The sequence below is a fragment of the Lasiodiplodia theobromae genome, assembly GCF_012971845.1.
Source record: "Lasiodiplodia theobromae strain AM2As chromosome Unknown scaffold_15, whole genome shotgun sequence".
In the NCBI taxonomy this organism is placed as follows: Eukaryota; Fungi; Ascomycota; class Dothideomycetes; order Botryosphaeriales; family Botryosphaeriaceae; genus Lasiodiplodia; species Lasiodiplodia theobromae.
The window spans coordinates 764,559-790,786 of record NW_023336355.1 but is presented as its reverse complement, the minus strand read 5'-3'; the positions used below and the strand labels follow the sequence as shown (position 1 = coordinate 790,786).

General features: G+C 54.1%; 9 protein-coding genes across 9 annotated transcripts; 4 read left to right on the top strand and 5 right to left on the bottom strand.

Annotated features, from left to right (window-relative positions):
* Positions 1 to 44: 44 nt before the first annotated feature.
* On the top strand, positions 45 to 1,051 carry LTHEOB_5585 (uncharacterized protein; the record flags this gene model as incomplete). Its single annotated transcript, XM_035514746.1, has 4 exons — positions 45 to 484; positions 542 to 595; positions 652 to 704; positions 756 to 1,051. The coding sequence occupies 4 exons, from the start codon at positions 45 to 47 to the stop codon at positions 1,049 to 1,051; spliced, it is 843 nt and encodes a 280-aa protein (XP_035373875.1).
* Positions 1,052 to 1,739: 688 nt separating this feature from the next.
* On the top strand, positions 1,740 to 2,570 carry LTHEOB_5584 (uncharacterized protein; the record flags this gene model as incomplete). The annotated part of the gene is made up of 1 exon (XM_035514745.1): positions 1,740 to 2,570. One exon carries the CDS (start codon positions 1,740 to 1,742, stop codon positions 2,568 to 2,570), a length of 831 nt encoding a protein of 276 aa, XP_035373874.1.
* A 557-nt stretch (positions 2,571 to 3,127) lies between these two features.
* LTHEOB_5583 (uncharacterized protein) lies at positions 3,128 to 4,543 on the bottom strand (the record flags this gene model as incomplete). The annotated part of the gene is made up of 3 exons (XM_035514744.1): positions 3,128 to 3,283; positions 3,335 to 3,637; positions 3,686 to 4,543. The coding sequence occupies 3 exons, from the start codon at positions 4,541 to 4,543 to the stop codon at positions 3,128 to 3,130; spliced, it is 1,317 nt and encodes a 438-aa protein (XP_035373873.1).
* A 1,159-nt stretch (positions 4,544 to 5,702) lies between these two features.
* On the bottom strand, positions 5,703 to 7,613 carry LTHEOB_5582 (Six-bladed beta-propeller TolB-like protein; the record flags this gene model as incomplete). Its single annotated transcript, XM_035514743.1, has 1 exon — positions 5,703 to 7,613. The coding sequence occupies one exon, from the start codon at positions 7,611 to 7,613 to the stop codon at positions 5,703 to 5,705; it is 1,911 nt and encodes a 636-aa protein (XP_035373872.1).
* A 6,186-nt stretch (positions 7,614 to 13,799) lies between these two features.
* LTHEOB_5581 (Elongator complex protein 3) lies at positions 13,800 to 15,708 on the bottom strand (the record flags this gene model as incomplete). The annotated part of the gene is made up of 3 exons (XM_035514742.1): positions 13,800 to 13,877; positions 13,982 to 15,342; positions 15,402 to 15,708. The coding sequence occupies 3 exons, from the start codon at positions 15,706 to 15,708 to the stop codon at positions 13,800 to 13,802; spliced, it is 1,746 nt and encodes a 581-aa protein (XP_035373871.1).
* A 268-nt stretch (positions 15,709 to 15,976) lies between these two features.
* Positions 15,977 to 19,107, top strand: LTHEOB_5580 (Ap-2 complex subunit mu-1; the record flags this gene model as incomplete). The annotated part of the gene is made up of 8 exons (XM_035514741.1): positions 15,977 to 16,134; positions 16,188 to 16,216; positions 16,274 to 16,572; positions 16,626 to 16,986; positions 17,041 to 17,155; positions 17,661 to 17,995; positions 18,079 to 18,170; positions 18,226 to 19,107. 8 exons carry the CDS (start codon positions 15,977 to 15,979, stop codon positions 19,105 to 19,107), a joined length of 2,271 nt encoding a protein of 756 aa, XP_035373870.1.
* A 971-nt stretch (positions 19,108 to 20,078) lies between these two features.
* LTHEOB_5579 (uncharacterized protein) lies at positions 20,079 to 20,960 on the bottom strand (the record flags this gene model as incomplete). Its single annotated transcript, XM_035514739.1, has 4 exons — positions 20,079 to 20,156; positions 20,242 to 20,334; positions 20,717 to 20,774; positions 20,923 to 20,960. The coding sequence occupies 4 exons, from the start codon at positions 20,958 to 20,960 to the stop codon at positions 20,079 to 20,081; spliced, it is 267 nt and encodes an 88-aa protein (XP_035373869.1).
* Positions 20,961 to 21,741: 781 nt separating this feature from the next.
* On the bottom strand, positions 21,742 to 23,133 carry LTHEOB_5578 (Phosphoribosylglycinamide synthetase; the record flags this gene model as incomplete). The annotated part of the gene is made up of 3 exons (XM_035514738.1): positions 21,742 to 21,938; positions 21,988 to 22,272; positions 22,329 to 23,133. The coding sequence occupies 3 exons, from the start codon at positions 23,131 to 23,133 to the stop codon at positions 21,742 to 21,744; spliced, it is 1,287 nt and encodes a 428-aa protein (XP_035373868.1).
* A 238-nt stretch (positions 23,134 to 23,371) lies between these two features.
* Positions 23,372 to 25,673, top strand: LTHEOB_5577 (Homoserine kinase protein; the record flags this gene model as incomplete). Its single annotated transcript, XM_035514737.1, has 2 exons — positions 23,372 to 23,695; positions 23,868 to 25,673. The coding sequence occupies 2 exons, from the start codon at positions 23,372 to 23,374 to the stop codon at positions 25,671 to 25,673; spliced, it is 2,130 nt and encodes a 709-aa protein (XP_035373867.1).
* Positions 25,674 to 26,228: the final 555 nt, after the last annotated feature.

Below are 26,228 nucleotides of genomic sequence, written 5' to 3'. Positions count from 1 at the left end.
TTACGCTAGCTACGCCGAGCGTCAACTTCCCAACATCACCGCCTATGCCGACTCCCGCGCTTAACACGACTTGTAATGGCACTCTTTATAATGTTAAGCCTGGAGATGACTGCCATTCAATTTCACGGTCTGAAGGTATCGGAACGGCATGGCTGCTCTCTGACAACCACCTTCACGCCTATTGCAGCAACTTCCCCGGTGTTGGCCATACACTGTGCATCAAAAACACATGCGATGTATACACCATCTCCGCCAACGACACATGCAGTTCGGTTGCCAGCGCCCATGGTATCACCGTTTCGCAACTCCGAAGCTGGAATCCAGTCCTTGATATGCGCTGTGGGAACATGCCTTCCATGGTCGGAGACCAGATATGCATCTCCAGTCCAGGTCCAAGATATGCTACAGGCTCCATTTCTGGCGTCACAAATATAACAACTTCTGTCCCTGTGCCCACCAACATTGCGAATGGTACGAACACAAGGTGCGCGCAATACTACGAGGTACAAACTGGGGACTATTGCAATTTGCTTGTCCTAAGGTTCTCCATTCCGTTGGATGACTTCATCTTCTTGAACCCTTCTATCAACAAAAAGTAAGCATCCCAACTGCTCTCTATACACTATAATACTGACGCGCGTTTGTGTTAAGTTGCACAAACCTTTATGCGTATAAGAGCTACTGCGTGAAAGCAGTGGGATCGAGTAAGTCCTGACCGTCTTGCACACCATAGAGGCATTCTAACACCTCCATAGTCATGGATTATCCCGGTCAACCAGGTTGTATCGGGCCAACTTCCACGATTGCCGAAATTCCCTACAGCAGCTTCGCAATGGCAACCTATATCCCGCCGACCATCAAATCGGCAGAAGAGCTACCGCTTGCCAACGGCACCATACCAAACTGCTCAATCTACGCTGATGGGGATGAGCTTAACACCGACGTTGATGGGACATCTTACAAATCAGTCTGTGATCTGTGGGCTGAGGTGTGGGGCATCAGTATCACCGACCTTGTAAAGTGGTATGTGCATATATTCATTACCAGATGACATATCTGACAGAGCAAACAAGGAACCCTTCTCTGTTAGCGAACTCCTCAAACTGCGGTTTCAGCCCAGAGCTGCGGTATTGCATGCTTGCAGCATATTCTCCCAGAGGATCTTCAACATCAGAGCCAGCTGTCAACGTCCCATCCTGAATCAACGACTATGAAAAGTGTTAGCTGCGGTACACCGAAGTTTGAGATAGTGTCCAAAGCCTGTGGCGAGAGAGAATTTGGACATGCATAGGCCTGCTTGCAGATAAATGCTATTAATGTTAGAGTTTTGAGAGTGCGTATCTGTCTAAAAAATAAAAAAAGAACAGTACCCTGTAGACTTAAGTTTATGAGCACATTCACGATCTGTGACTTGATTTGCTAGGTTGCGTAGTTACCAATCACCATCCTACGTGATATCCGAAAATGGATTAGCGCATAAATGGCTGCAGTATTTATTTCGCTCCCGGCCTGGATCAACGCATCCCTCTTTGACTCCAAGTTTCAGTACGAGGTCAGGCCTACACCGTAGTAGACGGTCATACTCACGGGAACAAGCTTCGGCGTCTGAAGACTTCAATTCACTCAGCAAACTTGCACGTCTGTGCGACCAGCTTCACTTAAATTCGCTTGGCTCACTGACAGCTCACAGGTTCCACCGACGGTAATCACACGCTGACCTCACTTCATCTCGACCCAACATGTCGGAGAGCACAGAAGATGCGAAAGAGCTACAGAGGCTCAAATACACGCCTGTGGGTGTCCCCGAGGAAGAGTACAGGCATGCACATGGCTTCCAGGACCTCGACGGCCGCATGGGGCTGTCTTACTACGAAGGTCGCTTTGACATCCGCCCGTTCCTATCATTCCAAGTCTATGTGACGCACGACACCAGCGACCAAGAGACTGATAGGGCCGATCTCGCCGCTGCTGTCTACAAGGAGCTCATCCACGAGGAAGAGTGCATTCCTGTCCGCCTCGACATCCACTTCCTTGGCGCCGTGCCCACCTCCGACACAGCCAGCACTTGCGTCGCTCACTACCGCGCGGCCCAGAAGGCGCATGCAGATGATCCCAACATGCGCCTCGTGCCGTCCTACGCCCTGTACGACACGGACTGGCACGGGTTCTTGGTCACGGTGCCCCGCGCTGACTGGCGCGAGCACGGCGGCCTCGGGCTCGTCTACTTCGATCGCGCCTGTGAACCGCCCACCGTCGCGCCTGGAGAGGAGGAGCCACCCGACCCGAAGTACATCTACCCGACGCGCAAGGCTGACCCCAGCAAACCGCCGATCGAGAGCCAACCGTTCACCCGCGACGTGCCGGATGATGACAACCTCTGGACCAATACGGTCAAGTTCGTCTACACCCACATCAAGGTCAAGGAGGATTGGGAGGACATGTACTACGCGAAAGAAGAGGAGGCGCGGGAGAAATGGGCTCGGGAGGAGTTGGCAAGGCGCAAAGCAAAGAAGAAGGCGGAGGAAGAAGCCGACGATGAGGCGAAGAAGGATCAACCATCCCAGGAGTAGTATTGTTGAACTAGTAGACTGATTTGGAACGGGTAGTTTCGGCTGGGAAAAAGAGACCAAACATCGACATTGTCTATAGACATGGCGTAGAGGTCCACTGAGAGCTATACATGGAAAGGGTAAAACAACGGCGTCCTCAAATAGTCGTACTTCCAGCATCCAAGAAATAAAAATTATCACAGAAACTCCCAATCAATTACTTAATGAGCTGCCTAATTGCCTTCTTTGACAATCTCTACTATCATAGTAGCCACCGAAAGAGCGTGAGATCCGGCATTATCTGCGCTCTGGCGCACCACAACGCGGGTCGAACTCGAACCTGGGATATCAGTTGTCATCCGTTTCTACATTTCGGCAGGTAGACCTTTCAGGTCCACGTTGCGGGAAACATCGAATGCGATAGAAAAGGCAAGGACCAAGACTGGGAAGAATGGCGGGCTTCTTTTTGAGCTCTGGTGAAGAAAGATAGGAAGATGCCCCAGAGTCTGGCGTCATCCATTTATCTGACACAACTGGAATAGAGGCGGTTTGATGGTCTGAGCAGTTATTGAGTTTATCTAATTGTCTAAGGTCTTCTCAGCTTCGTAATCATCATCAAATGGCTTTACACCCATGTGTTTCCAGCCAGATGCAGCATGGAGAGACATATCCTTTCCCTTGGTGTGAATGTTCATCTCCGTCTCGTCATCAGAAATGTTCACAACCGCTTTGTGCTGTGCAAAGGTTAGATAACACAGCCATCAAGGTTCGAGGTGAGTACTTACCAGTCCCAGAGTCAAAAGGATAGCACCGTCTTGCCACACATATTTGTACTGATTCCGCGGTTGTTGGCCTTTGATAGCCAAGAGGATGTTATCAGCAGCAACTTTTGCTTGCTTCATAGCAGAACGAGCATTGGCCTTCTGAGCATCTGTATCTGCAACATCACCGGCTGCATAGACATTCGGAAGGGATTCATCTGCAAGCTGCATTGTCGGCTTTACACGAATGTGACCGGACGGCGAAATCGAAGAAGGGGAGATATCCGTTAGGATCCCGGACACCGGCTTCTGACCAGTGCAATCAATCTACCTCAGCGTTAGCAATTACCCCCTTAACCGCTTTCCTGAACTTACCAAATAATCACACGGCAGCACCCTCCCCGAACTCAGCGTAACGACCCCCTCACCCTTCCCTTCATCCTTCACCCTCTCGCCCAATACGACCTCAACCCCCAACTCCTCCATCGTCTCCATAGCCACCTTCCGCAACTCCGGCCCAAACCTCCCCAACACCACCTCCCTCGAATGCACCAACGTAACCTTCTTCTCCGGCCACGCGCTCTTCGCATCCGTCGCCACCTCCACGCCCACCGCCCCACCCCCGACAACAACCACGTTCCCCGCCCCCTCCACCCGCTCCCTCACCCCCCTCAGCACCGCGACGCCCTCCCCCTTCCCCTCCGCGCCCACCATCCGACTCGGCGGCCCCGCACTACTCCCCGTCGCCACCAACAAATACGCATACCTTACCTCCTCGCCCCCGCGCAACACCACACTCTCCCGCCCCACCCTCTCCACCTTATCCCGCTTCCACACCACCGCATCCTTCGGCGCGCGCCTTAAATGCGGCCCATACGGAATGAACGCCTCGTGTTCGTGTCCGGCCTGGTTCGTCCCGCCGGCCGCCAGCCGCGGGAAGACCCAGGTGAAGTGGAAGTGCGAGTGCGGCTCGACGACGACGACGCGGTGGGTGGGCGGCAGGGAGGTCGCGAGGAACTGGGCGGCGTAGTAGCCGGCGAAGGAGGCGCCGACGATGACGACGTTTTGGCGTTGGTGGTCGGCGGCAGGGAGGGGCTTGTAGAGGAGGCGGTGGAGGGTGGCGGAGAGGGTGTGGGAGAGGTTTTGGAAGAGGGTTGAGAGGGCGTAGGTGAAGAAGCGGAGGAAGAGGTGGGTTTTTTTGAGGAAGGAGGAGGAGGAGGGGGAGGAGGACATCGTTGGGTGTGGTTTGTGAGGGCGGTTTTGAGCCACGCAGGTTGGACTGGATGGTGCGGAAGGGAAGTAGGATGGGATGATGATACCTCTCTTATAGATTAAAAGTATTCAAATGTATCTGCCTACCAGGCAGCGAGTTGTTGGCATGCGGGCATGTACCATGTTTTGTTTCCCCAGACTTCGGTGGCCGATCTCGGAGATCGGAGATGATCAGATAGGCAACACGCGTCTCCACGACTACCCGAACATACCCGGCTCATCTCGGCCGAAGTAAGCCGTAAACTTTACTTTATTTGTTCTAGATCTGCTGCAAGCCAGGTCGATCGAAGCGAGGCCGAAGTCAGCCGCGTGGAGACTTGTGGGCCATTTACGAAGAAGACCATACTTTCATGAGTCGTTTGCTTTCCACCCTGTCCGAGACCGAGGTATCTGAGCGGGAAAACAAAGCATCTGATCCTGATCACAATTTCAGCCGCAAGTCATATCGTCGATACTGCTACCAAGTTTCTACTATGGCCACGAATTCGCAGACCAGATATTTGCGTAAGCCAGCCATCGCTATTGGACCCACATCAGTGCACCTATCTTGCAATACATATAAGCAGGAACACGTCCTTCACCTTCCCTCCCAATAAAAAAAGTTTTGTTTTTTTTGGATACCTTTTGGTACCGACAACGAAACCTTCACGCAACAAATAAAATCCAACTTTTCAACCGCAGTCCCTTTCCCAAAACGCATGGCATGTCGGATCTCCGAGTCATAATGCCCGTCAAACAGCCTGAGGTTCCTCGTTGTAACATGCGGGTACACGGGCCGATCCGCCGCAACCATGCGCGGTCAAGGACTTGTCAAGCCACTGACGGAGACGACTTTCTCCACACTTTCTGATTCTTGCCTTGCTATGTATATTTGGGAAACACTTCCCGGTCACAGTAACTGCAACTTATCTGGGCAGTCAAATTCTACAACCGGATATGTCCTTGCGTTTCTCAACCTCACAAGTGTCTGGGTGATTGCTTTAGCAGCCTATAGAGGATTGCAAGTGCAATTGCATCACTATAATATCTCATACCGATTTCGATTCAAGTAGTGAATAACTGTGCTTGGCTTTTCATTCATCTATAGTACAAATTCATGCGAAAACGAAGGCTACCCTGTTCATGTCTCATTGGCAGGCTGCTTCCACACCTGCCCATCGATGGTGGTAGTCAGAGTCCCATTGGCGTTGAAAATGTTGGTCATGACATCAATGCTCAAGTGAAAGCCATCCGGGCTAGTCTTCTTGGTGGCGTTGGTCGCGCCCGTCTGCACCAAGTCCGAAAACCAGTCAACCACCTCCAGCGTCGGAGACGGGTTCTGCACAGTGACATTCTCCGCTCCGTTGAGGAACGTGGCGCCGTCGTCGGAGAAGTCCTTGTACGTCACAACGATGTTGCTGATCGCAGTCCCCTCACTATTCTCCGCGATGACCACCTCCGCCGAGCCCGAAGACTTGCCCTCCAGAGTATACGTACCCTCTCCAGGGTAAAACCGCGACGGAGGCTGCTCGCCCGGGACGTACGGCGTGCCCCAGGGCACAACATCAGACACGGGCGCCACCTTCTCCCGCGGCTTCGGCTCACGGCTCGTCAGACTTGCCAACATCAAGCGCGCCGTGCGGCCGCCCGGCTCCGTCGAATCGTGGCACGGATTCGGATTCTTCCCGCCACACGCCGGCGGCACGGCGAGCGCCTGCCAAAACGCAATCCGCGTGCCATCCGGCGACCAGCGGGGATCAGCCATGCCATTCCAATCCGGATCGTTCACAGCGCCACCGCTCCCGTTCCCAGCAGCGTTGACGCGCTGGCCAAAGTAGTCCCCGCGGTCGCCGTAGCGGTCGATCAGGTAGGGCTGGAAGAAGCGGCGGGCGCCGTTGTTGCGGGTCGACGACGCGGCGGTCGTGGCGATCATGTCGACGACGGGCGGCACGAAGCGCATGCCCGCCATGAACATCTGCCGCCCGCTGCCGCGCGTGTCCATGGCCACCGTCCACGCGTCGTCGGGCGAGATGTCGACCGGGTCCGTGTATTCCGGGTGGCTGGTCAGACGGCGGATGGCGCCGGTGGTGAGGTCCGCGGCGAAGACGTCGATGTTGCAGGATTCGGCCGGGTAGCCGATGTAGGTCACTTCTTTGCCGCTGCCGCTGAAGCCGCGCAGTTCGCCGACGGTGAGGGCGGTGGGGTTGATGTAGAGTTTGGAGCCGGAGGTCGAGACGGGTTGGGTGTCGTTGGGGTTGAAGAGCAGGTTGACGTCGGTCAAGTCGTACCGGGGAGCGAGTGGGGTCCCGGTCGTTGGTGACGGATTGAATTCGAGGCGAGCGAAGTATGTCTGTTGGTCCAGCTTGCCGCCTGCGGTCTGACCGAATGAGTTGAAACCCAAGTGCACATCGTCAGGGTGAATGCGCAATTCGCGAAGGGTTCCACTGGCACCCGAGCCATCGGACTTGACATTCCAGCGAATGGGGTAGATGTGGACCTTCTCCGGAGTGCAATCAGTGCTGTTGAGGTAGCTATCACCGCAGTCGATGATATTTGTGCCAGCCAACAGCCTCTTGCCATCACTGAAGGTTTGAGGGTAGTCCACAGTCTCGCTCCGTCCGACCGCATTCTCCTCCGGAACTCCGCACGTAATGCATTTCCATGCATCGCCATTCGGAAACGCACTACCATCGGTTTTGACCAGGACGATCTGACTGCCGTTGTACATGCTAGCCGAGTCCGGGGCAGCGGGCGCACCTGCGAAGGTAACGGCAGCAGTCACATGGTTACCATCTGGCAGAAAGCTCCCTGACTGAATCAATCCGTTTGTTTGAGCAATACACCCCGTCCTTCGCGGATTAATGTCTGGTGTGCAAGAGCCCTCATCGGTGCTCGGAGTGACCGGTGGCAGAGGAAGTTCGCTGACAGAGATCGGCTCAGGGTCCGGCGGCGGTGGGATCGCCTCCTCGTTCGTGAGTGGCATTTGTAGAGTTGGGGCAGCCAAGGCAGCCACATATAGGAGGGTGGCAGTGGTGGAAGCGGCAAGGCGCATTTTGATTGGGCCTTCAAGCTTGTTTGAGGTTGGGTCCTCCACGAAACGGGACCTTTCAGACCCTTTATACTCAAGTCGCCGCCGATCCCTAAAGGCAGTTGCGTGATGATCGTGCATCCTAATATGGCTTGTCGGGTTTCTTGTCCGGGACTGATCCTTAACCACTACCCGCATACGGATACGTCTAGGTATACGGCGTATACGAACACGGGTACGGCTTTAGCGACAATGACGTCAACGCATACCAGCCGCGCTATGTGAATATGGAAGCAGTTGCCGGACTCCGCTTTAGTTAGTAACACGAACACTCGATCCAGTTACACAGCTTCCAACCCGGAGATATATGTGCGGAGATCTTGCAGTTGAGTGTCAATCTACTGTGCACGCCCTGTCAGTTCAACGGTAGACTCTGCGCCGGAAAGACTTGCCATTCTTTGATGCGGGGTCGAGAAGATTTGGGCAGGGGACCTTACGGTACTCAAGAGGCATCTTTCATGACAACATCCTCTTGGGGACGGAAGCCTGCGTCCTCCAGCCGTCGAATTATACAACGCCGGTTCCCTTGTTGAGCTCGACTGTAAATATCAGACATAAGATTGTGACCAAACCACAAGGGTCGCAAGTCTGATAATCGGGCCAAGAATTCTTCTTCTCCCTGCTCAGCAGCCCCAAAGCAAGCTGAAGACAGCGGAGCCTTCAAGATTTGGAGATCAGTCTTTTCATGATTCAGGATGAGGTTCGCACAATCCATTTTGCCCTTTATTATGGCGTAATAAAGGGCTGTCTTCCCCCAGGAGTCTTGCGCCTCTATGTCGATGTTGGTGCAAGAGAGGAGAAGCTTCGTGATGGGCCAATAACCCAGAAATGCGGATCTCATCAAGGGTGTCCAACCACAAGCACTGCGAGTGTTGGGATCGGCTTTTCCATCAGTAAGAAGGATGTCGACAATATCCGGACGCATAGTAGTGGCTGCTTTCGTAAGAATGGTCTCTCCCTTTGGGTCTTTGATCTCCATGTCGAACCTCCCCGATATGACGCATAGCTTTATAATCTTGGCCGCCTGTTTCTTTCTCCGGTTGCAATCATGAGAGTCACGCAGAATCTGCATTAGGCCCGTGTGCCCTTCTACATCAGTAAGATTTGGGTCGGTCCGGCTGTCATTGAGGAGAATATTAATGTTGCCAAAATAGCCTTTGGACATAGCACTCATAAGAGGTGTCGGCCATTCTGGTAGTCCACGGTTTGGGTCGGTCCGGCTGTCATCGAGGAGGATCTTAAATCTGCTGAAAAAGCCTTTGGACATAGCACTCAAAAGAGGTGTTGGCCATTCTGGAGGCCCACGGTTTGGGTCGACTCCGCGTTCCAATAAGAACTCCAATATGTCTTTGTCAAGTTCTTCATCAATACACCAAAGAATAAGGGAGCGCCCATCTGCTGAGTTTTCAGTATCTGCTCCGGCATTAACAAGTTTCCAATATGCTCTCATATCTCCACATGAAAGAGCTGCCTGCAGCGGAGTCCAACAATAACCATCGCTGCTGGAATTGATGAACTCCTCTGTTGTGTATCGGCTTGAACATTGATCGAGCAACATATCAAAAACGGCTTCACTGCCGTGTCTGATAGCAAAATGCAGTGCTGATGCGTCGTTCGGGGTAGGACTTGGGCCTTTACCGTATGCATCAATCAGTTGACGCATTATATCTACGTCATCAATGAGGATCGCGAGCTCAAATATTGAGAGCTTCCCGCGCTCTCCATCATCGCAGATCTTGTTTTCTTGAGCTCCTGCACGAATGAACGCACAGACGAGATCCTCACGCTGCATTGCAATCGCCAAGAAAAGCGGCGTAACATGATATGCGTCGTTAACCTGAGCTTTGATCAGGTTTTCAGGTAGCTCCTCGAGCTTGATGTCTGGATTTCCAAGAAGGATGGCTAAGAGTGAACTTAGCTTGCCGCTTTTGGTTGTATGGAAGTTTCGGTTGTGCGGGAAGGAGCCCGTCTCCCAAAGATTTTCGACAGTAGTTGCGCGGTGATCCTCTTCGGTCTCCGCGAGCAATTTCTGCCATACGCAGCTGATACCGGCAAGTGCAAACAGATTGAATGGTTCTTCGAGTGCATTGTGATTCTCACTAGATTCCCATGGAATGTACCGTTGGTAACTTTTCATTGTTTCGGGTTTGCGGAGTTTGTACGATGAATATGAAAAGTGGTAAGCAACGTTGGCCCAGGCCACTGTGAACGTAAAAGGCACTTTATCCTTTCGCGCCCATGGCAGAATATCTAGGAGGTCTTGCTGATCAATTCCATACGATTCGACGTAAATAGCGTGGACGATCCAGAAGCGAAGCGCATATTGCGCAAAAGGGAACGTCTCATCGAAGGCGTGCTCCGATAACTCATCCAAGTCATCAATGGCCTCTACAAGTTCTGATAAGTCTTTCATCAGGAGATATCGAATACATGAACGAGACAATTGGAGTTGAGCGTGACCAAAAACGGCGTTTTGTCCCTCGAGCTCAATGATTTTTGCGAGACCGTCTGCTTTGAGATAATCTACGACGGACTGATGAATGAATTGTGCAGTTTCAATGTTTCCATTTGATTTAAATTCGGCGAGGCCTCGTGAGAGGGTTTTGATAGCTCGCTCCACTTTGACGAACAGTGGGCTTTCCGAAAATTCGGACACAGATCGAGCCGTCATCTCCACATCAATGACGAGAGCATGTCGGAGCTCAGAAGGCTTGAGCGGTCTGTCGGCGAACAAGATCCAGATCAAGAGCTTTATTGTCTGTTTTTTCTCCGAAGCTTTCACAGTATTGAGAAGAGAGCCATACAGGGCGTATAAATCTGGTGGTAATTGACGGATCGTCCTGCGAAGAATCTGAATAGACTGACCCGTTTCCCGGTATATCTCCACCACTGAATTTGTGACGAGCGTGGCCCACTGAAACATGCCGTTGGCTTTTTGGATGATGTCTTTCTCTAGAACCTGTGCTTCGTCCTCATTGAACTCGCTGCGAAGTTCAGCCCTCACGATCCTATCAATATCAGACGCGTTCTCATTTTCCATAGAGATAGCAGACTTGCTGATAGTGGGAAGGACTGGATAGTATCGGCATGAGAAAATGACTCGGACGTTCGGAAACTTTGTCAATATTCCAAACCACTTGACCAAATCTTCCGCCGTTTGCTTTCCGGCCTCGTCAAGTGCATCTACCAAGATGCATACTGATCTCGTGTAGGCAGCCAAGACCTCGCGAATGACCCGCTGTAATTCGTCTTCCGACCATTGTAAACTCGGGATAACTGTAAGTTTTTCTTCGCAGTGCTGCACCAGCCAAAACAGAACTTCTGATGAACGAAACGCCAGTTGATGGAGAATAGAGCGCATAAATCCCATCCGGGTTTGTTGTAGAGTGGTTCCACGGGCATGGAAAAAGAAAGATACAAGCGTCACAGAGGTGGGGAGACGGCGGACAAGAAACTCCCAGGCATACTTCATCAAGGTTGATTTCCCCGATCCAGGGTGCCCCTGAATCCATAATCTCCGCAGTTGGGGATTGACTGGATTGTGAAACCATTCTTGAAAGGTCAAGTTTTCGGAAAACCACTCGCATGTATCCTCGCCAGGGCTTATTTCATCTCGACGCCAATGTTGCTCCGGAAAGCCCAGTGATTGAAGTACCTTGGTTTCTTTGTCTTGTAGCGGTTTTGCTTCGATGTGGAGTTGCTCCTTGGTTCCCCTCATAAGCCGGAGTGTTGAGAGTACACGATCGTAGTCTGCGTCATTTGGCTGAAATTTGACAATTTCAGAGTGGTTGCGATTTACGGCAATGGAGGTGTCGCTCATCGAGGTTGCCGATGTCTTCGAAACGAGAAGTTTCGACGGACCCGACATCTCCCATTTCCCCAATGCCTATCGGTATTGTTAAAATTCGGCTCATCTGTCAGCCCATATCTGAGACTCACATTCTTCTGCACAGTCGGCGTCTCTTGAGTCTCGAAAAATGCGACCACGGAGGCATTGCTCATTTCCAAGCGGGCTTTCTGAAAATTTGATTGCTGAAGCTGCAGAAAAGCAGAATCAACACTCAGACTCGCAATGAGGTCTCTATTTGGCTGTTCGTTGACCATCGTAATCAGTGCCTCAACTGACATCCCCTTTTGAGGAACACCAAAAAGAAGCACGCCTGTGATTTTCTGAAGAATAGGCTCATATCTCGAGCGAATGACGCCATGAGAACACAGTTCGACGAGTGCCTGAAAGTATTATCAGCGGATCTGCCACTAACTGTCACAGACCGGTATATTGACTGACTGCGCCACATTGAACCTCAACAGTTCGGTTCAATCCAGTACCTTGGCTCGAAGAGGCCTACGTTAACCGGCGTGGCGTAGTGGGTAAGGTCGAGCCTTACCCTAACAGAGTTCTCCAACTTTAAGATTAGAACGGAAATGTGTTCTCACCTGTTCAACAACAAGGCCACCAAGGCTATGACCAAGGAATATCAAAGATCTACTGGATTCAGAACCCGTAGTTGAAGCCAGAATGAGACCTTCGATGCTGGACGCTAACTGTGATCCAAGGTCGAGAATAGACTGGTGTGAGGTGCTCTGGACCATTGTCGTATCGTACCCGTAGATGAACAATCTACAACCCGGAAATTCTTCAGCCAAAGCATCTCGAATCCACATAAAGTCCAGCCCTTTAGCTTTGAATGATCCAAAGGCATGTCCATTTAGACCGGAAAGAGCAATCAGGCTAAATGTCCGGAAGAACTCAGTCGTTTACTCAAATATCTTGAGAGGACTCGGGCACACTTACTCAGTGTTGCATTGCTCATCCTCCCCATCATGCAACGGGGTAAAACCGTGGAAGTGAGTGTCAAGGGTAAAATCAAGAAACTTTCCTACGACAATCGGATCCGGTTCTCGAAAGGACCACACGCCGGTCTTCTGTTTTGGAGCGACGGTTGCGGGTCTTTCCAGAAGAGACAGTGTAGCAATCTTTGAGTCGCACTTCAACGGATGCAGAGCAAGCGATCGTACGGAGACTTTGCTTTTGTCGACGCTCAATAAGCGACATGCCAGGTCTTGGGTGTCATGCCTGTTGTAAGCCCTGGGTATGCCCTGAAGTCTATACGTGAGAGCTGTGTTTGTGGCCATGTCGACCACCAATCCACATGCCAGCCACTCCTTGACGCGTGAGCTTTCACTGAAACTGGATCATGGATGGAAGCGAAATGAGTTCTTGCATGAACGAGACGGTTTGGCGTTAGGGTGGTCAGGACGTTGCAAAGCTGATGCAAAGGCAACAGCGGAGGTAGGATCGCAAGGCTGCCGTCGGAAGCTGTACGCACTCCGCCCCACCGCCTTGATTGGTCGACATTTTTCGGCCGGGGTGTGCTGCAGCATTGATTCTAAACGGAAAAATGCAGTGCATATGAATAGTACAGAGGGGCATTGCACCCGACGGCTAGCGTTAATGTATTTTTCGGTCATGCCATGAGTAGTTAAGCTATCATCCGGATGTAAATGTATAATTATCAATTTCACATTTACATCCGGATGATAGCTCCAACTACTCATGGCATGTTCTTTTCCATTTTTTTTTTAAAAAAAAATTAAACTGAGGCATAGTTACGCTATGTTCCAGAGCCCTGTCATTCTTCACGCTAGCCTTCGGCTGCAATACCCCTCTGTATGATTAAATCCACTATCTACTATTAGTAATTTCTACTATTCATAAAGCTCGATTGCTACAGAGAACAAGTGATTATCCGTCCTATAGCGAATTGTCATCTTTTCGTGTTGCAGGCTCCAGACCGGTTTTAGCAAACCTGACGAGTGTAATCCAGCGAGAAGGTGAGTTGAAGCTTCTGTCCAGAAGTTCTGTTGAGATTAATCAGTGCATCTCCATCCGTACCAGTGCTTCAAGTACCCATTTCGTAATTTTCAAGTGTTACAGTGTGATTACATAAACCTTGCAATTAGGTGCTTCCACATCACAGTCGTAGTCGCGTTCTTGCACGAGTGTCATGTACATACCCTTCAGGTTCGAGAGCGTCTATATTTCCCATAGCTTTTTGATGTCCCAGTCCCGTGTAGTCATTTTCCGAGCGCGTATCGCCCAAAACGCCTTCGAATGCATCCAACGCCGCCCCCTTAGTCCGTTCATCTTTACTCCTCGTCACTACTCTCATCATCGTCCAACGGATGGAGTTCCTTCGACATAAACGGCCCATCTAATTTGTAGCCCTTTTGCCCCCAAATTAGCTTTTTTGATGGTCCAAACATGTGTAAGGTCATAGAATAGGGGCGGCAAAAGGACGGATCGGGTTCAAAGTATAACAAACACTTACCAGCTTCCGGTAGTAATCCCGCACTCCAACACCCGAGATGACACTGATTTTCTTGCTGCCATGCTCCTCCCTCGCGATCCTCTCCGCTTCCTCCATCAACAGGGTACCGTAGCCCTGGTGCTGGAACTTCTTCGGATCACGAGCGTGCATCGGCACTGCGGTTCCATAGACGTGGAGCTCACGCACCATACTTGTAGGCTGGCCTGTAAGCTCCGGGCGGAAAGTGTGCGTCTTACTGAGCTTCCTCAGACGCAGCAGACCGATCAAGATATCCTGCTTCGGGTCCTCGTACGCCAGGAACGTCTCCCAGCCACCGTTGGCAACGTAGTCTCTGCGTACGAGCTCGACCTGACTAGGCCGGATCTTGTTCTTGACCTCGTTAATGCCGACTTCACGGGTGCGAACATCGCGGCAGGTGGTGCCGAAGTCCTTCATGCGGGCGAGGGCCAGCTCGCGCAGGTTGCCGTTCTCAACACCGGCGGTGACAAGAGGCATGGGAATATCACGCTGGACGCGGTAGATGCGGGTCCACGGGGGGACGAGGGCGAGGATCCGGGCAACGAGGTCAATCAGCGCGTTGGGGGTATAGTTCTTGTAGCGGCCCGTCCGCCACAACTCGTAGAGGCCAGTTCCACGGATGACGAGCGTGGGGTAGATCTTCAATCCATCGGTGCGGAAGGCCGGATTCTCAAAGTACTCGCGGAACTGGTCGAGGTCGCGCTCCATGCCGACGTTGGGCAGGTCAGGCATCATGTGCGAGACGACCTTGAAGCCTGCGTCCTTGGCCAGCTTGAACGTCTCCGCCACAGCAGCGACGGTATGGCCGCGGTTGGTGTCGCGCGCGACGTCCTCGTACAGACTCTGTACGCCAATCTCCAAACGCGTGCATCCGTACCGTAGCATGGCGCTCAGATGCTGGTCCAAGCAGTAGTCGGGCCTGGTCTCAATTGTGATACCCACGCACTTGACGTTGCTCATCTCGCCCGCCATGACTGCCTCGTCCACATTGGTGGTCTGGTATCCGCTCAGTGCATTGTGAAGCTGGGAGATGAACTCGTCACGGTAGCTCTCAGGTAGAGACATGAAGGTGCCGCCCATGATAATGTACTCGACTTTATCCACACTATGTCCCAACGCCTTGATTTGGTCGACTCTGCCGCGCGCCTGCTCGTAAGGATCGTACCGCGCCCGGATAGCGCGCATGGAGGTAGGCTCATATCCGGTGTATGACTGGGTTGAGTATTCAAAGTCGGAATCGGGGCCGCCGGGGCAGTAGACGCAAATGTTGCCGGTGTAGGAAATGTGAGGGCAGCGGTGGGGTTTGCACATAACCGCCACCACGGCGATGCCTGATGAGGTGCCTGCAGCGCTTCAGTTAGAATTTTGGACCGCCGAAAAATATTACTGTGTTGGAACATACGGATCGGCTTTGCTATTAACTTTGGCAGAATATATTTTTTATAGTGTTCGGGCACAGCAGCAATAATAGCAGTGAGTGGCGGTTGGGTGCTCAAGTAGTGCTTCTTGGCCATCTGGCCGCGAAGCGCATTGAGGTTGATATCCTTCTTGGGCTTGGAACCATCCAGTGAGGCCTCATAGTCCTGGATGAGTGCACTGGCAATGTCTGCGCAGGCGCGCATGTAGCGCTCGTTTTCCGGCGGCAGCTTGACATTTTTGGGAAGCCGACGGCCCTTTGGGATGGCCTCGGTCATGGTGGTGGTCGCCATGGTGGACTGACTTCTGGGTCAGCTGAGATGTCTGGGGTCGTCCTGTGCTCTGCAGTGCGTTTGCGGAGGTGGAGCTTATGACATGGGCATGGCGGGCATGTGCATGTGGGCGGAGGCGGGATGGTCATCGGATTCTGGGCGGCGTTGCGCCGATGAAAACCTCCAATCGGTCCCTGCGCTTGCAACACCTCCGCGTCGCAGCTGCTTGAACCCAGCAACCACACCAAACACCCCGTCCTTTTCCATCTCCCCTCTCTCATACCTCACCATGCAGGCTTTCCGCCGTCCCGCCCAAGCGGCTCTGTCCGCCGCCAGCCGCAGGCAGGCTTACTCGACCGCCTCGCCCTATGCCTCTACCAACGTCAACCTCCGCATCAACAAGGACACCAAGGTCCTTTTCCAGGGCTTCACTGGCAGGCAGGGAACGTGCGTCAGCCCCTTATCTGCCCTGTAGTAATGCGACGCTAATTCGCCCGCAGCTTCCACGCCCAGCAGGCCATCGAGTACGGTATGCAGCTCCCGGCCCAGATAGTCGCGTACGCAACACGTTGATAAAAGAATTAAGGCACGAATGTTGTTGGCGGTACCAACCCCAAGAAGGCCGGCACCGAGCACCTTGGCAAGCCCGTCTTCGCCAGCGTTGAGGAGGCCCGCAAGGCCACGGGCGCCGATGCCTCGGCCATCTTCGTCCCCCCGCCGCTTGCTGCCGCCAGTATCGAGGAGGCCATCGCCGCCGAGGTTCCCCTCGTCGTGACCATCACTGAGGGTATTCCCCAGCACGACATGGTCCGCATCACCGATATGCTCAAGACCCAGAGCAAGACCCGCATGCTGGGCCCCAACTGCCCTGGTATCATTGCTCCGGTAACTATACCCCACCTCTAGCTTGGGGTATGTGTATCTGACAGCTGGAGCAGGGTCAATGCAAGATCGGTATCATGCCTGGTTTCATCCACAAGCGCGGCCGCGTTGGTATCGTCTCTCGTTCCGGTACCCTGACCTACGAGGCCGTCAACCAGACGACCCAGACCGGCCTTGGCCAGTCCCTCGTCGTCGGCATTGGCGGTGACCCCTTCTCCGGCACCAGCTTCATTGACTGCCTCGACATCTTCCTGAAGGACGAGGAGACCGATGGTATTATCATGATCGGTGAGATCGGTGGTAGCGCTGAGGAGGATGCTGCGGATTTCCTCAAGGCCAACAACACTGCCAACAAGCCCGTTGTCAGCTTCATTGCTGGTATCTCTGCGCCCCCGGGCAGGCGCATGGGTCACGCCGGTATGTTATCTTCTTGTCTGAGCTCAGTGTTGCATTGCCACTAACGAACACTAGGTGCCATCGTCAGCGGCGGCAAGGGTGACGCCAACTCTAAGATCACCGCTCTCGAGGCGGCTGGTGTCGTTGTCGAGCGGAGTCCCGCTGCTCTTGGCAAGTCTCTGCACGCCGAGTTTGTCAAGCGCGACCTGATATAAACCTCTGCGAACGAGACGGAAAAGCTAGGTGGGGTAGGGAGGCTTGAGTTGATATTTGTTTAATGCCGGAGCAAAGCTTGGAATTTCTAGCGGATGTACCTGCATCATCTCCGGCGGCGATTTTGCTCGCTGGTGTACAGTTATTTTAGAATGGCGGCAATACGGCGGTTCTGGCTCTGATATTCCGAATACCCGCGAACAAAAACGACGAATTGGTTGAAATGGCGCGCTGTGTGTGTACTTGAGCTTGTGCTTGACAGCGGCTGGCGGGTGGATGCAGCTGTGGGATCCGCGGTGATCCCTGCTCCCGCTCCGCCCCGGATTATTGTAATCACCATCACCCCTCGATCGTTCCTCCTACCCAACACCCCTCCGTCCTCCTTTTGCTTTCCTTCGCCGCGGTCCGTGAAAATGTGTGTCGCTCTCTTCGCCACTGCGCGCAATCGCGCCCACAGCTAATTCCCGTGGTGTTTCCCGCAGGCTCTCCGGCATTCTCATCTTCAACCAAAAGGGCGAGAACCTCATCTTCCGCGCCTTTCGCAACGACTGCCGCCCGCGCCTCGCCGATGTCTTCCGCATCCAAGTGATCAGCAATGCGCAGGTGCGCTCGCCCATCCTCACGCTCGGCTCGACGACCTTCAGCCACGTGAAGCACGAGAACATCTACATCGTCGCCGTGACCAAGAGCAATGCCAACGCCGCCCTCGTCTTCGAGTTCCTGTACCGCCTGGTCGGCCTAGGCAAGGCCTACTTCGGCAAGTTCGATGAGGAGGCCGTCAAGAACAACTTCGTGCTGGTCTACGAGCTGCTGGACGGTATGCTGGACCCTGGGAACATAATCCGCCCGTCTGATTTAACAGCGGGCGGCCTGACAAGCGGGGACTAACGAGCGGAGCAGAGATCCTCGACTTCGGATACCCGCAGAACACGGAGACGGAGACGCTGAAGATGTACATCACGACCGAAGGCGTCAAGTCGGAGCGGGCAATGGTACGCACGATATCGGGATGAAGGCTGGAACGCAGGGCTGACCACAGATATGCAGGAGGACTCGTCTAAGATCACGATGCAGGCCACCGGTGCGCTATCCTGGCGACGCGCCGACATCAAATACCGCAAGAACGAGGCCTTTGTGGATGTTATCGAGGACGTGAACTTGCTCATGTCGGCTACGGGCACCGTCCTGCGTGCCGATGTCAACGGACAGATCGTCATGCGCGCCTATCTCTCCGGTACGCCGGAATGCAAGTTCGGGCTGAACGACCGCCTGACGCTGGGCGAGGACAGCCTTTCGGCACCGTCGGGCAACCGAGCGGGCACCAAGGCGACGCGCGCTGCCGCGGGTTCCGTCACGCTCGAGGACTGCCAGTTCCACCAGTGCGTGAAGCTGGGCAAGTTCGACACGGACCGCATCATCAGTTTCGTGCCGCCGGACGGCGAGTTCGAGTTGATGCGGTACCGCGCGACGGAGAACGTCAACCTGCCCTTCAAGGTGCACGCCATCGTCAACGAGGTGGGCAAGACCAAGGTCGAGTACAGCATCGCCATCCGCGCCAACTACGGCTCCAAGCTCTTCGCCACCAACGTCGTCGTCCGCATCCCCACGCCGCTCAACACCGCCAGCATCAACTCCCGCACCAGCCAGGGCAAGGCCAAGTACGAGCCCGAGCACAACAACATCGTCTGGAAGATCCCCCGCTTCACCGGCCAGAGCGAGTACGTCCTTAGTGCCGAGGCTACCCTCACCAGCATGACCAACCAGAAGGCTTGGAGCAGGCCCCCGCTCAGCCTCAGCTTCTCCCTCCTCATGTTCACCAGCTCCGGCCTGCTCGTCCGCTACCTCAAGGTCTTTGAGAAGAGCAATTACAGCAGCGTCAAGTGGGTCAGGTACATGACGCGCGCTGGAAATTACGAGATCAGGTTCTAGACAAGAGAAAAGGCAGTGAACATATAAAGAGGCGGAAATCGTACATAACGTTTGGGAGAAGACGGGAAAGGGGGGGGAATGCTGGGCAGGTCTTGGCGTTTTGGAGAGGGGAGCCTGGAGCCTTTAAGTCGTTTATGTCTGTCTGCATGGTTGGGATGATATCACAGAACCCTCCAGGCTTGCATTGGGCTGGTGTTTTCTTTGCTGGGAACTTTTGATTCTGTTTTCTTCTCCCACATCCAGTTATAAAGTTTCTCGTCTTTACGCAGAAACGCTCTGAGCGGTGATATCCGGAAGCTACTATCAACGAACTTAATACTTGACGGTCAAAAGGGTGTTTGAACATGTGAAGCGCGAGACGACGCTATTTCCAAATTTACAGCCCTCACATTGAACGCTTAACAACTTCTCTCCTATTCGAACACTTTCATACGAGACTTGTCCTGCTGAAAGAATTGCCCTCCCAGAGAATATTCTTTTTCTCTAAGACGATTACGCCCACCCCTTCCAGCCATCTTCAGGCCCGAAACAAAAAAGGAACAGATTCCGTTGTGCGCCAAAGAGTCTGAACCAACCCAAGCTAACGAGAAACAAAAATCAACTATGGTACTTAAGATGTCCTGCAAAAGGAACGCCAGAAATACATCCCTCCCTCATGCGCTCCGCGGACAATGTAGAGTCGAGGGAAACGAGGAACGGCAATGGAATGTGGTTGTATAAGATCGTGTCTGTTTCCCCCCTCGCAACCAAGAACCGGGCACGGGCGTGTGGAGAAGGAGAAGAATGCAGGTATCATAATGCGCCTCTCCCGCCCCTTTCATCCCGTCCGACCCTTTGTTACTGCCCTCTCCATAAAATGAAATGCTCCACCATTCAGAGTTGATTGCTCAAGATCTCTCTGCTCTCGGCTTGAATCGCGGTTATGAAGGTAGTCGAGTACGTGGGTGGAGGTCGAGTAACGGAGGGGGTTTCTACGAGAGCGCAATGGCACCGCGCCTGCTCTCACGCATGTGCAGGAATGCTTGCCCGGAGCAGAATATCAGGAAGACCTATACATGTGATCAATCCGATGTCAGCTTCCCGCCATTGTTGAAGTAATATGTTCGTGTTGGAAGGGAACAGGATGATACGTACACCGTAGACGGCGACAGCTCCGAACACGGCTCCTGCGACAGCCTTGCCGTCTTCCGGGTCTTCGGTCGAGCCCATCATGATGTGGTTGTTAGACTAGAAACGCGAATCGTCAGCTTTGCTTTCCTTTGTTGTGCATGTGTAGAGAGGCTGGGGACGAGGCAGGCAATGCTCTCGGTAGGCCGGAGTGAGATAGCTGAGAGGTGCGACGGCTACGGGGATGTGGCGGGCAGTGCGGCGCAATGCGGTAGCGGGAAGCACGCCGTCGGCTCCTTAGCGGGTTCTTTTGCGCAGCTCCACGTTGTCCACCACACCTCGACAATTGTGTAGCCGCTCCATGCAGCATCTATCTCTCCTCCATAGCACCATGCTCATAGAGTTGAGTAGCCAAGCTCGCACCATAGCCTCCAGATGCACGATGCAGCCCAGTATCCGAAGAAGCTAGAGCCAGGCGTATGACGACAGATCCAAAACGCACCTTAAACAGCGATCCGATGACCGAGAGGATGACAATGGCGAAGACGGACACGACGATGCTGTTCAATCAAAACCCATCAGCATTCAGCTCAACCCGGTGTCCATAGCTCCCAGCCAAGCCATGCGGCGCTTATACTGGCTCACCCGCGCCCCAGACAGGCAGCGGGGACAGCAACAAGCGCATGCAGAAGAGAAAGCGCAGCGTACCATGTCCATGCGTTGAGGGCGGAGACGACGGGCTTCATGATGTCGGCGGTGGGCGATGATGCCTTTCGTTAAAGGTGGGCGGTTGCTGGTTGGAGCTTTCGCTTTCGGCGAAGTCGGCTGCGGTCGCGGAGAAGACGGCGGCAGTCGCTGCTGCAGTGGGCGGGTAGCGCGACGGGCGAGTAGTCGGCGGTTGTTGTGAGGGGATAGCAGGCCGTTGATGGTTATGGCGCGGCAGAGGTGGGTTAGAGGTAGTGTGACGACGGGGTGCTGAGAGGTTGAAGTTGGTTGATGAGGCGGCCTACTTTCTTGGCGGCGGCGGGCTGCGACGCAACGCAATCCTTCGAGCTTCTGGCTCGGTGGTGACGATGTTCCGCCCGGACGCCCTCGATTGAAGGGGCCTAGCTATGACACGCCCAGCTGACCGCGGGATGCTACGCAAACACGCTAGTGATACCATGCGGTGTGTTGACTTCACTTCGGGAATTGGATGTTCATCTTGTTGCATATTTAATGAGATGGTGCCAGCCAGTTATTAGCAGCACTGACAGCTTTTCACTATGGACCTTATGCATAACCGGAGATGGCAGCAATAACAGCTATGAGCCATTCGTTCTGACGACTCTACTGTCGACTACTCGAGCTGGACGACTCTCGAGACTACGCGACTCTACCAATAGCAGTATTTTCTGCCAGACATGCATTCTATTTTTGGATATCCCATTTCGTAACCGATCCACGTACCTTTTTGTCTCCTGAGTTTTGTATTCACGATCATATCCACGTCCCTGCAATGTTCATCCCACTTACCTACTTACTCGTTTACTTTTTCAGCGCGCGGCCTGCAATGTCCTTGCGGTACTGCATGCCTTCAAAGTGGATGGCCTCAACTCCCTTGTAGGCCTTCTGAACGGCCTCCTCGAGCGTGGGTGCCCATGCCGTTGACGCAATGACACGGCCACCAGAAGTGCGCAGCACGCCATCCTTCAACGCAGTGCCAGCGTGGAAGTGAACGGTATCTACAATAAGTTAGCCTGTGGCGGATTCCATCCGCATAAAGTCACCCACCAGTCGGAACAGGGTCGAGCTTCATCTCGGTGCCCTTTGCATACGAGCCGGGGTAGCCGCCGGCAGCCACCACCACGGTAGCAGCACTCTTCTCTCCCACCTTCAGATCAAAGCTGGCAAGCTTGCTGTCAGTGCAGGCAAGCATGAGCTCAGCAAGGTCGCTGTCCATCAACGGCAACAGCGACTGGGTCTCTGGGTCACCGAAGCGAACATTGTACTCGAGCACCTTGGGGCCGTTCTTGGTCATCATAAGACCAGTGAACAGACAGCCAATCATGGGGTAGCCTGAGACGGTAATTATTAGCCGCTCGCAGTTCCAAGCATGTCAAGACATGACATACCCTCAGCCTTCATGCCGTCGACAGTAGGCTGCAGCACCTCCTTGTTGATCTTCTCCACGACGTCCTTGGGTGCGATGCGCGTAGGAGAGTAGGTACCCATGCCGCCAGTGTTGGGGCCTTTGTCGCCGTCGAAGATACGCTTGTGGTCCTGAGCTGGGGGCAGGCTCTGGATAGAGGTCCCGTCACTGAAGGTCAGGATGCTGAGCTCGTCGCCCTCGAGGAACTCCTCAATGACAACCTCGTCACCAGCAGAACCAAACTCGCGGTCCAGCATAATATCCCTCAGGGCGCGGTGTGCCTCCTCCTTGGTGGTGGGAATGATGACGCCCTTGCCGGCAGCGAGACCAGAAGCCTTGATAACGACAGGGTGCGAGACGCTGTCGAGGTAGGCGCGAGCCTCATCGTGGGAAGTGAAGTTCTTGTAGGCAGCGGTGGGAATGTTGTGGCGGGCCATGAAGTCCTTGGAGAAGGTCTTGCTGCCTTCCATGCGGGCAGCAGCACCGGAGGGACCGAAGCACTTGATTTGGGGAGCATTCTTGTTGAAAACATCAACAATGCCGTCGACAAGCGGGGCCTCGGGGCCGGGAATGAGAAGGTTCACGTTGTTCTCGACAGCGAACTTGACGAGACCCGGGTAGTCGTCGGCCTTGACAGACTCGACGTTCTGCGTCTTGGTGAGGAGGGCGGTGCCACCATTGCCGGGAGCGACGAAGATGCGGTCGATGCGGGGCGATTGAGAGAGCTTCCAGGCGAGGGCGTGCTCTCTGCCGCCATTTCCAACGAGAAGGACACGGACGTCGGCCATTGTGGAGTCTGGGGGTTCGTGTTGATGCTTGGTTCTGCGAGTGCCCCGCGGCGGCCGACTTGAAATTTTGGTGGAGCAGGGCCGATTGCGGGGCAGTCTCTGGGAACTTTTCCGTAGGGCTGAGCGGCCGCCGCTCGACAGTGACTCTAACTCGAACCACCGCGTCCCTCGCCCACAAACTACACAAAAGACGACCCCTCAGTCCGAGGAAGCGGTACCCAGCGAGCCATTCGCAGCCATGGCGTGCGTTATCAAGGTCCCCTGCTCGTCCGCCAACATTGGCCCCGGTTTCGACGTCATCGGCCTCGCCCTCTCCGTCTACCTCGAGTTGCACGTCAAGCCCGACCCTTCCGCCGAGCAGCTCAATTCGCTCGCCTGCCGCATCACATATGAAGGTGAGGGCGCGGACGAAATCGATCTCGACCCCGATGTCAACCTCGTCACCCGCGTCGCCCTCTATGTCCTCAAGTGCCATGGCCAGCGAAAGTTCCCCGGCACCCACGTACACATCAAGAACCCAATTCCCTTGGGAAGAGGCTTGGGAAGCAGCGGTGCCGCAGTGGTAGGACTCGCCTGAACTGTGCGACCTTGCTGCGAGCTGTGGCTAGCCTGAACCTGGCGGGCGCGAGAGAGGCGGCTATATCGTATGATCACCGCTGCACCCGCTGGATTTCGGCTGGCCATTGGCGGCGGCAAGATATCAACATGCATTGTACCGGCTGATACATGTCTAGGTTGCCGGTGTGAGTCTCGGAAATGAGGTCGGAAACCTGGGACTGTCCAAGGCCAGAATGCTCGACTACTGTCTCATGATCGAAAGACACCCGGACAACGTCGCTGCCGCTCTGTACGGTGGTTTCGTCGGTACATACCTGAACGAACTCGACCCCGCCGACATGGCCCGTAAGGAGATTCCGCTGGCCGAGGTCCTGCCTGAGCCTGCTGGTGGTATCGACACCGGCCTCCAGCCCCCGGAGCCGCCGCACAACATTGGTCACTACAAGAAATTCAAGTGGGCTAAGGAAATCAAGTGCATTGCTATTATTCCCCAATTCGAGGTCTCTACGGCCAAGGCGAGAGGTGTTCTGCCGGCCCAGTACAGCCGCGCCGACCTGGTCTTCAACCTGCAGAGAATAGCTCTCCTGACCACCGCCCTTGGTGAATCTCCCCCAGACCCTGACATGATCTACGAGGGTATGCAGGACAAGATCCACCAGCCTTACCGCAAGACTCTTATCCCCGGTCTTACTGAAATCCTTCAATCTGTCACCCCCAAGTCGCATCCTGGTCTGCTTGGTATCTGCTTGTCTGGTGCTGGCCCTACCATCCTTGCACTAGCCACCCACAACTTTGACGACATTGCCAACCACCTCATCAATGAATTCAAGAAGGAGAACATCACTTGCATCTGGAAACTCCTCGAGCCCGCTGAGGATGGTACCACTGTCACCCGGGAGACGCCTGCCCAGCAAGAGGCCATGACCTATGCTTCTGCTGGTGTGAGCATTGATGCCGGCAACGAGCTTGTCCAGCGTATCAAGGCCTCAGTCAAGTCGACACGTAGAGCTGGTGCTGACGCCGAGATTGGTGGATTCGGCGGCACCTTCGACCTTGCTGCTGCCGGCTACAAGGAGGCACCCATCCTTGTCGGTGCCATTGACGGCATTGGCACCAAGGTCAAGATTGCATTCGACATGGGCAAGCATGACACCGTTGGTATCGATCTTGTTGCCATGAACGTCAACGACCTTGTGGTCCAGGGTGCTGAGCCGCTCATGTTCCTCGACTACTACGCGTGTAGCAAACTGGACGTTGACGCCGCTGCCGCCTTCGTCCATGGTGTTGCTGAAGGTTGCAAGCAGTCCAACTGCACTCTTGTCGGCGGTGAGACCGCCGAGATGCCCGGTCTGTACTCTGCTGGCGAGTATGACGCTGGTGGTGCCGCCATTGGTGCCCTTGCTCGCAACCAGCCCATCCTCCCTGACACGGCCTCCATGGTCGAGGGCGACGTCCTTATCGGCCTCGCCTCTAGCGGCCCGCACTCTAACGGCTTCTCCCTCATCCGCAAGATCGTCGAGCGTGCTGGCCTCTCTTTCCACTCTCCCGCGCCCTGGAGCCAATCCGGCGAGTCTGTCGGCGTTGCTCTCCTCACGCCCACTCGCATCTACGTCCGCCCGCTTCTTGCCGCGGCACAACAGCGCCTCCTCAAGGGTATGGCACACATCACTGGTGGTGGTCTGCTCGAGAACATCCCGCGCATGCTGCCTAACCACCTCCAGGCCGTCGTTGACGCCGCCACCTACCCCGTGCCGCCCGTCTTCCGCTGGCTCAAGCAGGCTGGTGGTGTCGAGGACAGGGAGTTCTCGCGCGCGTTCAACACCGGTCTCGGCATGGTGTGCGTCGTTGACAAGAGCAAGGTGGCCGAGGCGACCAAGGCGTTGGAGGCGGCTGGTGAGAAGGTCTACGTGGTTGGTGAGCTGGTGAAGAGGACTGAGGGCCAGGAGGGCTGCGAGGTCAAGAACATGCAGGCCTGGAACTAAAAGTATGTATACAAGTGAGGGCTCATTCAGTGTTTTCCGGTCTTGGTTCTTTTTCAGTATTGCATGAGTAAAACGGAAACCGTTAGATCATGAAGGTTTGGATAGCTTAGGGAGAGCTAGAAAACGGTAGACAAAAGAGCATGAATTTGATTTTCTTTTGATTTGATAGGCTGATATCCTTGTCTTGTATGCCCCATTTTGTGCAAAGTTCGGACCACCAGTCACTTCCCATTTTTACTTGATTATGTTCACTTCCATGCTCAGCACTTTTTCTAATGAAACCGCAGATCGAATTTGAAGAAAAAAAAAGTGTTTCTTCGATCTTCCATTTTTCGACTCCTCATCCGCAACGACTCCACCATGAACCGGACCAACTTCACCCCTTCCATCTAAACCTTTTACCGCGGCTTTTTTTTTTCTTCCTCTACATTTCGCTCACGGCGAATGCCATCTATCACACCGTTACGGATCGCCTTTTAATCTCCGCCCACATGGATACAATGATGGTCGCTAATCAATTCCCCAGACGGGAAGCCGATATCGCAACCACGGCGC